This window comes from Alligator mississippiensis, chromosome 2 (genome assembly GCF_030867095.1).
Source record: "Alligator mississippiensis isolate rAllMis1 chromosome 2, rAllMis1, whole genome shotgun sequence".
Lineage (NCBI taxonomy): Eukaryota > Metazoa > Chordata > Crocodylia > Alligatoridae > Alligator > Alligator mississippiensis.
Window position 1 is genome coordinate 278,180,102 of NC_081825.1, and position 13,552 is coordinate 278,193,653.

Sequence of the window (13,552 nt, forward strand, 5' to 3'; positions counted from 1 at the left end):
ACAGCAAATACCTCTGGTAATTCACAGGATTTACAAACGTCAGACTGTATTAAATATACAATATCAACATTTATCACCCATTACATGGATTCCTGTTTTAATAATATTTTGTACTTGTGCAATAGCACCTTCCATCCCAAAGGATTGCAAAGCACTTTAAAATCATATATGCAGCAATGCTTCATTCACCATGGAAACACAGCTGCCTCTGGGGTGGAATGTGGTTTAGCAGAGTAGAGTAATAGTACACAACAGTTATAAAAGCTGACAGATTAGATAGATGGTTTAGGACAGGAAGTGAGGAAAACTATATCCATGTGTCGAGAACATGATATAACATCCATAACCCAGGGCTGCAGGGTTAAGAGGAGAGTAGTCAGGCTAGTTGAATACATACTGTTTTGGTTTGTCCCCTGTGTAGCCAAAATCAGGTTTCTATAGAAGCCCAACCACAGTTCAAAGTTACATTCCCTTAGCCTAACCTTTAAGAGAAGATAGCAGTACAAAATACTTGCAGCAAGGACGAATTCATCCTGGGAGGGCTGGATCAACAGCTTGCTCGGGGAATTGAGGCTGCTGAATACAGGCCAGATCCCACAGCTACCTCTGGTTCTTTGCATCCAGCCTAAGATATCTAGCGTTGTCAGACAAAGTCTCTCAAAATCCAAGGGAAACTGCTGATTGCACTTCAAGGAACACCAAGATGGGGGTATTTGGGTATTAAAATCTACCAAACAGAAATTTCGGGGGGGAATAGAATAATCTAATATGAAAAAAGTTGGATAGGTGTTTCGATTTATGGCCAGGCCATTGATCCAATTAGAACCTGGCTATCAAAGGCTGCTGTTACATACGCTGTTGAAAAGCTTTTGTGGGGTCTCTGGGCTTGACTGTAATCACAGCTTCCATCCCACTTCTCCATACTTATGTTTACGGAAGCCAGAGTAACTTTCTGTGGCTCCAAGTCGAAGCTGAATCTCTTCAGTCTTGGCTTCCCCAGAACTTCTGAGAAAGCCTTTGATCCTTGGAAGAAATCAATCTCATTTTTATGTTCAGGTATGAATTAGGTTGCGCAAGAAGTTGGACCTTGAAATAGAAAACTTTAGATTCCACCACTCTGTCTGCTGAACGTAAATTTGAATAGATTTAGACCAACGCATCTGACCTAAACAAGAAAGATGAAATGCTAGGCAGCAGTTCCTTGTCTTTATTTTGAGCCTGATAATTTGGCCAAGCTGCAGAGCAGCTAGCCTGATACACATCAAGGTTAAAGATCCCATCCATGAGGTAAACATGTGGAAGCAGTGTCACTATATACTGACGCTCACAATGACGATAAATATCATTTGAGAATTTTGAACCAAACAATGGCAGAAGATGCCTAATGAAGATCACTTTGCTCTTGCCCACCTAAGCAAAAACTTGTGCCCTGCCTCTCAAACCCCTTACGCTCTCCTGCTCCTTACCATTGCTGTGGGAATCTAAGTGATTCCCTGGGCTCAGGACCGAAGTCAGGTCAAGAACTGCCAGCTATGAGAGGAAAAAATCATATGGAGAAAACAAACCCATCTAATGGGAGGCAGGGGCAGTCCCTGTAAGTACGAGTCCGGCACCCTCCAGTCTTTCCTCAGCTCTAGTCACTCTGAGATAGATAGTTCATAGAATTCATCGCTAAAGCCATTCTGCTGTCCTGTGGCAGCATGAGGAGCAGCATCAGGGAGCTGTGGGGCTTGATGCAGCTGTTACACCTCCACCATTAACTTGTGGGATCCATAAACCAGAATTTGGTGGTGGGTCCCCTCATCCCCCATTCACTCTGCTTCTGAATTCCTGGTCTGTCCAGGAACCCTGCAGGTTGTATTTTTGACATCCCTGAGCCAGAGAGTTAAAGTTACCTAAGAGTAAAGTACCAAATGCAATGAAATAATTTTGGGTGGTGGGGGTAGAGAAGGAAATGTGTTAGGAATATAGAAGCTTGCATATCCAGGCCTATATTTGAAGAAGTTGGACATGAGTGGATGCAGGTGTCCAGACCAAACCTCTTCCTCCAATCTGTGGAAAAAAAACAGAGATAAAACCATGGCATAAAACCCTATCAATGGCAAAAGCAGGACTTAAACTGCTATTGCTTTCTGTGGAGCCAAAATTGTATCCCTGTTACTACAGGCACTTCTATGTAAGCTATTTTGTTTAAGGGGAAGAGACGTGAGCATGGTGATCTTGCATTCCCTTCACATAATTCAATACATTAGTCAATTAAATGAAGTGAATGCCATTACTACCCAGTGGGCACATCTACACATGCATGTTTACTGCACAATAATGTAAATTACTGCACAGTACAGGTGCACGTCTACATGTGCATGCCCACACTGTGCAGTAACTATGACGACTTATGCTGACTTGGGTATAAATTTGATACCTGAAGGATACAGGTATAAATTTTATACTGGGTTAGTTACTGCACAGTAACACACATGTAGACGCCTTACTGCTCAGTAACAGTGCATGTGGGGACTAATTTGGGACTAACTTTAATCCCAAATCAGACCACAACCAGCATTAATGTGCTTTAATGCCTGTGCATGTAGACCCTGGCCTATCCCTACTTACTGTGCAGTAAATTTAATGCTACATAAATGCACATGTAGATGTGCCCAGTGAGCTACAAACTCTGGGGCAGTTGAAACAGACAATTCAGAAAGAACCAAATCAAGTAGCAGTGAATTAAGAGAAAATTATTTTTGCTTGGTAACGAATGGGCATGATTTTAGATTTAGCTGGTGTCTGACTGGCTGGCTGAGCAGCCAATTCCCAGGCCTACCTCCCTGTAGCTAGAAATCTGTCCTTCTCCTGGCTTACCTATTTCCTCCATGGCTTACTTTCAACCTACAGCAATCTGACAGGCCATAGGGCGCTTACCAAAGCCTTAAGAAATAAGATGCCTCCCTGCTCTGGCTCCTTTCACCTGGCAAAAGAAATGTAAATGGCCAGAGGGACACAAGGATACTGGATTTGGGTTCATGGATTATTTCAAATGAAGAAGGCCAACTTGCACTATAGCCCACAAAGTCTTTCAGAGCCCATCAGTGCTACCATCACTTAACCAGGCTAGCCTGAGTCAGAGGTATAGCAAGTCCCCTTGCCACCCTCAGCAAAGCAGCAGGGGGTGAAGGGAGGTCAAGAGCTGCATAGAACTGTACCTGTCACAACCCCCAGCTCTCTGGTGGTGAGTGCTATTGCCACAGCTACTGTGGCACTTTGGGCTCAACCTGCTGCAGGACCTGCATCTAAATGCTTGAAGAAGCCCTTTCCCAATACAAATGAAAGTTGCTACCAGATTGGCTGCTCCCTCTTCTTGGGGAAGCTATGCAGAGGTTATCCTGCCATTTTTAGGTGGAAACTAATCCTTCCCTTTTTTGGCACAAAATATTTCTGAACCAATTTTTTTTAATTTGGAAAGATTGGGAGCTAAGGTTTCATCCCTCTTCAGCTTTATACGTGACTAAAACTTCCTCATATTAAAGAGCACAAGAAGCCAAGCACTATTAAGTAGTCTTCCCACATTTCCTTAGTGGATGGAAATACACAAAGTTTTTGTGCACTTCAGATGAACCACTCTAACTTGGCAGAAGGAACGATAGAAATCACCTGGTTCATTGATATCTTCCTGCTAATTTGGGGGTTTTGCTTTACTGAATCAGTATGCAAGTTTGACATTTGATTATTCTTCCTCTGAACAGCTGGACTCAGCAGTCCTCTACTGGGCTTTATCATTACTCTGAAGCTGGAGGAGGCATAACCACACTTATGAACAGACTGATCCTGATGGCCCCTCCTGGAAAATACCCAATTCACATAAGCTTTTAAAGCAACTTAACTTTGAACAGCAAGGGGCTCTAACTAGTTTGATACCCCAAGCTCATTAGAAGTCAACGGAAGGTAGATGCATCACTCTCTAATGCTTCTTTGTAAAAACCCAGCCTAGTATTTGTATAATTGTATAAACACCTTCATCTGATTTTACCCACCCACAGGCCACAACTGAGGAAATGGCTGTCCAAGCACTTTTCTCACTTTATTGAAGAGATGCAAATAGGTTAAGCACAGTGAGATGAAAACGCAAGAGTACTGAATAACTCTCTTCCATGCAGATTTGCTATTTGTATAGTAACCTTGACTTAAAAGATTTCCCTGAGCCAGCAGATAAAGTAAGGGAGGACACGGTCGGTTCTTTTGATAGTCAAGAAACAAGTTCTCCAATTAATGAGTAACCATTACAGTTTTTCCCCTTATTAATTTTACTATTTTTCTCCAACTCTAGATACATCTTGCTTCACAGTACGCAGAACCTTACTTTCCATTCCCACTTACAACATAAAAAATAGGAATGCATAGAAAAGTAGTTTGGACTTATCACATGCTGGTTGTTTACAAAGAAACACCAAACTTCGCTCCAAATTTTCTATTAGTAGGAGCAGCATTTGGCAGGGAAGTCCTTTCATTTACTAAGTTAGCAAGAGATTTGTTAACCCCTAGATTTGGGCACAGCAAAGAATTTGTTCTGCTGTTTCCATGTCTCATACTTGTTTAGTTGCCTCCACTTGGACTTGATATGTACCTAATGGAAATAAATGCAGACACCTCTCTTTGAAGCTAAAGCAGGGAATTGTTTTCCGACTCCCTCCAGTCTGTGACCTTTGCAGCCTTCCTAGTATTTAGTGTGGAGTTGCCTACCTCCTTTTCTCTTCTAAAGTAGAAGCTGCAGGGGAGCTTCTGACTCTCTCAGGAAGTTGAAGAATATTTGTGATTACTAGTCCTCTCTTCCAAGAGAAAGTTGGGTTTTCTTCCTGGAAAGATAGATCTTTCATTGCTGTGCCTTACCTTCATGATTAGACCAACTAAGGGTCCCAGGGCATGGGATACTCTGCCTGAATCATCTTTTTTTTCTTCTTTTCTAGGCTGCCACATGAAATGTCTCCTGACAAGGATCTTTTGCTCTTACTAGAGGGCAGTGCCATACTGCAAGGGATTACTTTTCCACTGAGGAAAGCTCTGCTTGGCTTATTTTTCCTTGGGAGCCCTTGAATAGAAGGATTAAAAGGACTTCTACCTGAGACAGCTTTAACCTGAGCCTCTGCCAAATGACTAGATATTAATTAGATGAGAAACCTGTCCCCAACCCACCCCCCAGAAAAAAAAGTTGAGAGCACTTACTTGAGTGGGGTAGGGCAGTTGACAAGACTGAGGCAAGGCATGCACTGTTACCTTGCAAAGCCCATCCTGAAGAGAAGGAAGAATGGGAACATAGATTAAAGGTCTGTTGCTCCAGTGCTCCATGGGGAAAAGGCAGGAATCAAAGTTACTTGCCCTCATTTTGAAAAGTGCCTTGACAGTAGAAGGAGGCACCCCTATTCTCTTGTCACAGCGATGCCCATAGCAGGGGGAGAAGGCTTTTAGAATCGGTCAAGTCTCAAGTGATGTGGTGAGCGTGAGATGAGAGCAGAGCAGGGATATACACAAGCCACCTGCATTGCCATGTCCTCCCATGAGTTTGACACCTGTATCTTGTTTCTGTGCTGCCAGTGCTGGGAGCAGAAGCTCTGCTCCAACGCCCTGACACAATGCATGAGCCTAAAAATCAAAATCCTGAGAAATGTTGCATATCAGCACCAGTGGTGGTTATATTACTGAGATGGCAACCTATGGCAAGAAGGCCAAAGCTTCTACGCCAAGTGCAAAGGAGCACAAAAGTCACTGTTTAGAAAACTATAGGACAAATGAGCACAACAGATACCCAATTTCTCCACTGGCTTCTTAGCCAAGTTGCCTACTTCACTGAGGTTGCAGTGGGAACAGAAAGGAAGGTTCTGCATGCTCTGAAGCAAGATTCACCTAGCGATGGAGAAAAAGCAAATGCCCTAGCCCTTCACAGACTGTTAGGTTCTTTTTCAAAAGCTCTGCAACCCCTACCCCTCTCCCCCAAAGGAAAAAAAGACTTGGGAGCTATATGGATAGTTTACTGAGCTTTCGTCTATGCTCCACAGTTGAAGAGGAGGAGTGAAGATGACCTGTTGCAGATACCAAGAGGCACTTGGGTATGTTTTGAAAACTGCTGTTTTCAAAACCCTGATTGGTGACCAGCAAATCTGTTTTGCATCCCCCCACCCCAATTCACAAGCCAGAAAGCTAGGCTAGCCTGCTTCCAGGATCCAAGATGAGTGAATCACGGAAGAAACAGAGTGCTGCAAGTAAAAAGAGTTATTACAACTTTTATTTTGGTTTAGTATATTTTAATGCACAGGCTACTAATTTTTTTTCTTGAAAAGATGGGGTCCAAAGTTGTGCAGCGAGATCTGCATAAACAGACCCTTATGCCTGTGTGAAATCCTTCAGACTTGGGGGAGGGAACTGTAGGCATAAGAATCCACTCACACAGAGCAAACTGTGGTACTGGGCCCATCAATTTTAACCGGAGTCCCCTAAGAGTAATTTTTATATAGTTATGGAGAAACCTTGACAATTTTTTTGATAGTCCATTCATCAATAAAATGGGATAAGCAGAGTTGTACAGAAACTTTATATCTTAGTTGTATTTTAAAATACAAGTTTAACTAGAAAGCTGACTATGTAGCTTCAAACCAAAAGGCAAAAGTGCTGTGAAGAGTAAATGACTATTAGAGATTTGTGGCAAATAAAAATAATCTAAACTTAAAAAAAAAAAAGAGACAAAACAAAGTGAACAGACCATAACTTTATTGGAGATATACTCAGCTACAATTATTACAAAAAACTATTAAAGGTAATTGTGATCCATAAGGTGCAGACTGCAAATTTCTGCAGCATGATTACAGTATGAATGAATTACATTTTATGTCCCTTAAAGACAGCTGCAGCATGTGATGGTAAATATTTTATTGTCCATCCATCAAATTATTTGTTATTCATTCTACTTGATTTTAACCATCTTTTATGTCAAAACTATTTACAATAAAAATGCCTGCAATTTCCAATTCTTGTTCACAAACATTTTTTTCTGCTATGCAATTTGCTGCTTTAGTAAATTCTGAATGCATCTACAAAGCAATTTAAATAGTCTGTGGTTGCTAGACAAATTAAAAAGGGAAGAAAACTATGCAATTCATTGGATAAAATGTACACACTTTTAGATGCTGTGAGATAAGTTAAAATTAACTGCTCGTGGAGTACAGTGCAATGACCTCTATAAATATATATATATTTTTTTTTTTTTACATAATTTTGATGGAGCTACAGTTGATATTTGGATTACATTTCATGGTCATAATTGTAGTGTTTCAGATGTTTAAGAACTCATTATGTAAAATCATTTTAACTTCTTGAAAATTAAAGTGGTTGAACAATATATATCTCGATATCAAGTACCAAAGTCAAAATCCTTCTCATATTAATCATACAACAAATTCATTAACTCCCATGAGAATGCTTACATGAAAAAAAAAGTTAACAGGATTTGGGCAAACAGACAAATGTAACATCACAGCAAATTACAAAAGAATTTGATGTTTTCCAGTTTCCAAGCACTGTCGAGACTGGGATCCAAATTCTCTAGTATTTTCTATGTAAATAGGTGTGTACAATAGGTATGGTGTACACATGAGAACACAATCCCCAGTTGCAGGCTCTATTTCAGTGCTTCTGAAACTTTCTTGGCATGCACACCCCTTTTTGAGTCCTACTGCTGTGTATCCTTATGATTCCATGTTATGGATAATAAAAAAGTAACCCTGTGTCACCAGAACCACACTCTAACCTCTCCAACCACCTCAGGGATATATCTGACAGCTGTTCTTCATTTTTTCCTTTTTTTCTTTCCCCCATTTACATTTCCCTTTTTCTTTCTTCTGCTTTTCCTTTCTTCCTCTCACATACGCTCTAAAAGTTCACTGCATGTCCCAGTATGAGAAACACTGATGTATTTTTATGTACAAGGAGAGAAATCTAAGTTCTGGAATAGACTAGATCCTCAACTGAGGTAAGCCAATGTGGTTCCAGATTTCAATGGAGTGATGCCAGTTTATACCTGCTGAGGATCTGGCCCCAAGTCTATGAGACCCTGAATTCAGCTCTGAGTTTGTACTCAGATTGGCTGGCTTGAACTCCTGTTAAATTCTGTACTCTGCAGTCAGTGTAACTTCATGTAATGAGACTGAAAAAAAATAGAAGGCCTTTTTATATGAACTTTAGCAGCATCAAGCTGAACAAACACTTCAGAAGTCAGTACATGGCCCTTGATATCCAGAAAGAAGGGAGATTTAGTTAAAGCTGACCAAATTACTATGGGCTGTCTTGTAGCAAAAAACCATAACATGTTGGCTTGTTCAGAGATAATTACAGGAGTGTCAGAGGTCATTCTAATTTTAATTACTTCACATAACAGTAAAAATGATGTAATAAAAAACAATAGTGTTAAAATACAATCAAGAGTTTCGTAACACATCTTAGTTGTATTTTTCACATACAGTAAAAATGCCACAGACATTACAAATGACCTATTTAAGTTGTGCAAGTAAATGACACATTGCAGGCATTATAATTATCTTTTTCAAATTCAGTAAATCAAAACAGCAGCAAGGCCAAACCACATTTTTCCTCTCTGTTAAGCATATTTTTTCCTTGAAATGAGGTAAAGCATGGTACCAAGTGCAATGCTTATTTGTGCTACATGAACAGAACAGCGCAAAAAAAGCCATAAAAATAAAAATGCAGCATAGTTAGGAGGACTGTTTAAAGTACAGTATAATAGGACTAAGAAGAACAAAAAACAGGTTCATGCCAACTAACCCCCACACTATTCATGAGGAGTCTGTGTGGTTGCTTTTGAAGATGGGTTGCAACAGTCCACTTACACTTGTGCTTATAGCACATCAAGCGATTTCTATCCCAAGCTTCAAATGATCAGATTTAGGTCTTTAATATCATACACTGTCCCATATCACAATTGTATCAACTGAAAAGTAAAACACAGTTCTACAGCATGGAAACTAAGATGACTTTTCTTTCTCAAAGGATATGAATTATTTCAATGAGGTCACACTGGAAGAGAAATTACGGCATTTAAAAATGCATCAGCAGCAGAAACTACTTTATAGTCAGCCACTGCACATTTCAAATGTCCAATTCATAGGCTTTATCTAATAACAAAGGGATCACTGAACGCATCTGAAATACAGAGAAGATTAACCAAATTCAGTTACTTTTTTTTTTTTTTTTTAACATCAAAACACCTGGTAGCAAGTAGATTTTCCTATCAATTTACTGCTAACTGATATACCTCAAAACCCTGAGATCTCATGACCTCCCAAGTTCCAAGTAACAAACTTGTTTTCTTAAAGGAGTCACAAAAGATTTTTTATAGTGACAACTGTAATGTAATTAACTTTTTTGTTTGTAAGAAAAGCTTTACAGATGATGCATCTTCAAAAAGACTCCTAGACCAAGTACCAAAATTGTTAACATGCTGCAGAATCTTGACTTCTGGAACAAAAAAAATAGTTATAGGTTTCCAGTAGATTTTAACAGGGGATTGTTTATAGCAATTTACTACGTAGAATTTTATTGCATAAAACAAAGATTAGTTTAAACGTATTTCAAAACTTGCAAGATTTAAACTTGATATGATGCTCTCTTTTCTCAATCACTAAAAGAAATGTTTTCTTGCAAATATAAAAATTATTATACAATTCACATGAGGAAATTAATTCTACTTCCAGATTCCCATAAGAACTATTAGAATTCCAAAAGAATAAAAGAAAACCTGGATAGAAAAAAATGAGTGAAAAAATTTCTGTATTTCAGAGAAGCTTAATGACCATCCTTTGCCACACAGAATTTTTTTTTTTTTAAGAAAGCTAGAGCTGACAGGTTATTTATTTACTTAGTGTGCATTTGTGAGGGGAGAGTGGGGCTTTAAAAGCAGGAAATACAGTATTTATTTGTAATTTAACACACAAAACAGCATCAAGTTCAGACCAATGTGCTGGAAAACATTAACACACCTTGCTCCGCTTTCTCAAAACTTCAAGCATAATTAACAGGGCAAAATTGCAGCAAACCTCTACTGATATTGGTGGGAGTGCAAGACTACCCACAGCTTTTTAAAAAGGTAAATTAAGAGGTATTATAGTTACAGTGCAAAAAATTAAACTTTCAAGCATAATATATAAACATAGCACCAAAACAGAAAAACAATGCATGCAAAAAAAAAAAAAAAAAAGAAAGAAAGAAGGAAAGAAAGAAAAAGAACTGAGGTATTTAAGTGAAGAGTGCCTACAAAAATCTAGTCAAAGAAATAGGCAAAAGCCTAAAAAGTATGTTCCCCTCCCCCCTCCCCAAAACAGACTGAAACAATGAGCTAGTTCTCTAAATTAAGGACCTAAATCACAAATGTATCAAAAGTACGGCAGTTTATCTCAAACATCAACTTTCATGGCATTTAACAGCACAGCTTTGGTAGGTGAAATATGCATGCAACTCTGAAAAGTACAGTAAGAAATTTATGTGGAAATATCTCTAAGTGTAAAGGTGCTCCATTTTTTTAAATAAGTAACCAATTGATTATAAAATCTGCAGCATATTTTAGGTGTGATATGTCTAAGGTTATTTTGTTACAGCAACAGTTTGAACTGTGCAATTTACTCACTACTATGTTTCCAGTATCAGAACTATCTAGCTTGCAGGTTTGTGTAAAATTGGCATTTTAGCCAAAGACCATATTTTGTTTATGGTATAAAAAAAATCTGTATACTAACCACTTCCTCTGTATTGTTAAAAATAACCTAATTACATATATATGAATACAATTTCTATTATAATCCTGTAATAAGTTAAACTCACAGCTATACTAATGAGTTGTATTGTAAATATAGAGCTGTATCATTGTAAAATGCATAATAAAATGAAGGGAATGTAAAATAGCTTGTTCCAAAAAGGTCAGAAATTAAATATTACTAATGAGGGTTTATTTAAGGCAAGAACCTTTTTTATGCAAGACAATGTGGCATCAGGAAACTGAAATTTCATTTTACCAGTATGCCAGCCATTTCAATTAAAAACCTGTCCCTAATAAATAAGTGCAATAATGATTGGGAATGTCATCTTAATGCAAAGACGACAAGGAAAAAAAGAGGACAATACTGGCACACTTATTCTCTCTTACACCAAATCATCCAATACAGTTTACAAACTGCTTTATGACTGGCACTAGTGCACAGATTGAGGAATTTCAAGATTACTATATATAAATCTAGGAACTGCATTAGGCATAAGCTCCCTGGCCTTCTAATACTAAGCAAAGCTGTACTGACAATAAAAGTCAACCAAAAAGACCTGACAACAATTATTCTGAACACTTGCTAAATGTCATCATTAAAGCACTCTTGTGATTAAACAAAGCGGAAGTGAGGAAAGAAGACAAGATTGTGTTTGCGCAAAAAACTAACTACAATTAGTTCCAAAATTTTATACATGTTAAATGTTTTTCTATCTATTCAGTTATCAAACAAACTTTAAATTCTGTCTTCAATTTGTTCCTCTCAACATCAACTTTTTAAAATGTTTTTAATTTCATTTGTGTGTGTTTTTTTAATTTTCAATATTATTTTGTTTATTTTTAAGAGTCTCAGCTGTTTAGGACCTGAGGTTGATTTGCTTTGAGGCTTCGTAGTGCTCTTCTTGCAGCTGCAGATTTGGCAATCCTGTAGCTTCTGCCAACACCTTTAAACTTTCCTTTCCCTACAACTTCCACAGTTACTCTGACCTTTCCATCATAAGTTCTTTCTGCAGGACTGCAAAAAAGCAAACACAAATTACAGCCAGGGTGCGCTAGGGTGAAGCAAGACTAATATTCTTCGTATGGCAGTGAAACATTTAAATATGCATGTTTTCATCTTTCTCTTTTAATTGGAAAGTTTTGTAAGGAAAATGTAAGAGAGAAGTAGTCAGTACAAGAAACATCTCTTGCACTTTAGAGAACAAATGAATCCTCTTCAGAGCCTCTTAAAATCCTTAGTAGTTTAGGAGGCATGTTTTTAAAATATTTTACAGTAAAGCAGACCCAAACAAGTTTACTCTTACCTGAATTTGGCAGTCTCTGGTTCCATCTCCAGCAGCTCTCGTACTGGGGAACGGGGCACATTTGCAGAAAATTTTTCTACAAGGAAGAAAGGAAAAGGAAAGAAAAACGATCTAACAAACTTCATTTTTTCTTTCTGACAGTACTAGACAATCAATTACTATAAAGATTTTTCATCTCTATAAAAACCTATTACCTATTAATGGCCTCATCATAGGATAGTACACTTGCCAAACCATTTCCAAAGACATTCCGCTATCCATATAAATGGCACCAGCAAGTGACTCGAATATATCTCCCATGGCCTTTGGTACTTCAATGTCTTCTTCTTTTTCCTCATCCTCTTCAGATCTTCTGAGCTGTTTGCAATTATTGAAGAAAGTGAAAAAGGAGCTGTTGTACTAAACAGATTTTTTAAAATCAAGCTTCAGAAATATAAAGTTCTCTCTTCCACCCTGTCCTGCACTGCCTCCTTTGAGCCTTTCATTGACAGTTTTCCACAGCTAAATCATTTCTGTATTCCCCTATGAAATTGAGTTGCTGAATCTAGAGTTTTTCAAGCTTGGAAAAAAAAAAAAAGAAAAGCAAAGCAAAGCAACACCATATACAGAGACCATACATGCTTTTGAATCCCACTTGCAATAATTCTGTAGGATTTCACCATGGGTCTGCTTTTTCCAATGTGAAACTGACTTGTCTCAGTCAGTTAATGCCAGCAAGCCTGCACAGCCAAGAAAGTTCATATTTTAAACATTTTCTAGGTAGAGGCTTTCAAAGCTGTAAGTCTAATTTCTGGATGAATACACCATGCTCAGTGGGATGCAACTGACATACACAATTTTCATAGGTTATTTGCCTCAGAAGGCAGGTGTAGTATGTGTTAGTGAAATAAATCATTAACAAGAACAACCTAGTAGTGTTGGACTAAGTTAATACTGTATGTATGCTTAGTTATTTGATGCTGGGGGGGTTGTTTAATGCATGTGGCAGTGTTTTCTTCTATGCTATCCTATTCATTCCAGAGTGCTATTTTTCCTTTATTGTAGAAAGGTTTGTACATACACAAAAGCTGCATGCCTTGATTCCAGTACATTCACTTACTGTAATATTGATTTCACTTGCATGTAAAAATCATTTTACTTAAGTCCAAATAACAAAGAAATTTGAAGTGAATAAAACTATGATTGACCATTGCTCCCCTACATAAATATAAGTGAATATTTGCCTATCTTTTTCTCCCCCCAGTGGCCAGCCTCTCACTCAGTTTGGCTGCAGTTCATGAATTTGAAATGCTATGGCAAGTCATCAGCCCTCTTAAATAGGTAGTATAATATCATGTACTAGTCACACCCAACATTTATTCCTAAAATAAATGAAATGGTGTGTACACCCTTCAAACAGCAATAATTATTAGGAAACAGATATGTAACTGTATTTTGT

The 13,552-nt window shown here is 38.2% G+C and overlaps 1 protein-coding gene across 4 annotated transcripts in view; it reads right to left on the reverse strand.

The window, feature by feature from the left end:
* Window positions 1–6,739: 6,739 nt before the first annotated feature.
* Window positions 6,740–13,552, reverse strand: part of DICER1 (dicer 1, ribonuclease III) — a 105,127-nt gene continuing 98,314 nt past the window's right edge. For all 4 annotated transcript variants that reach the window (XM_059723197.1, XM_006275829.4, XM_019481634.2 and 1 more), the window contains 3 exons: window positions 12,309–12,471; window positions 12,115–12,190; window positions 6,740–11,825 (listed from right to left, as the gene is read on the reverse strand). In XM_059723197.1, the coding sequence (XP_059579180.1) occupies window positions 11,660–11,825; window positions 12,115–12,190; window positions 12,309–12,471 (405 nt within the window). In that variant the 3' untranslated portion in view covers window positions 6,740–11,659. The remainder of the gene's footprint in view (window positions 11,826–12,114; window positions 12,191–12,308; window positions 12,472–13,552) is intronic.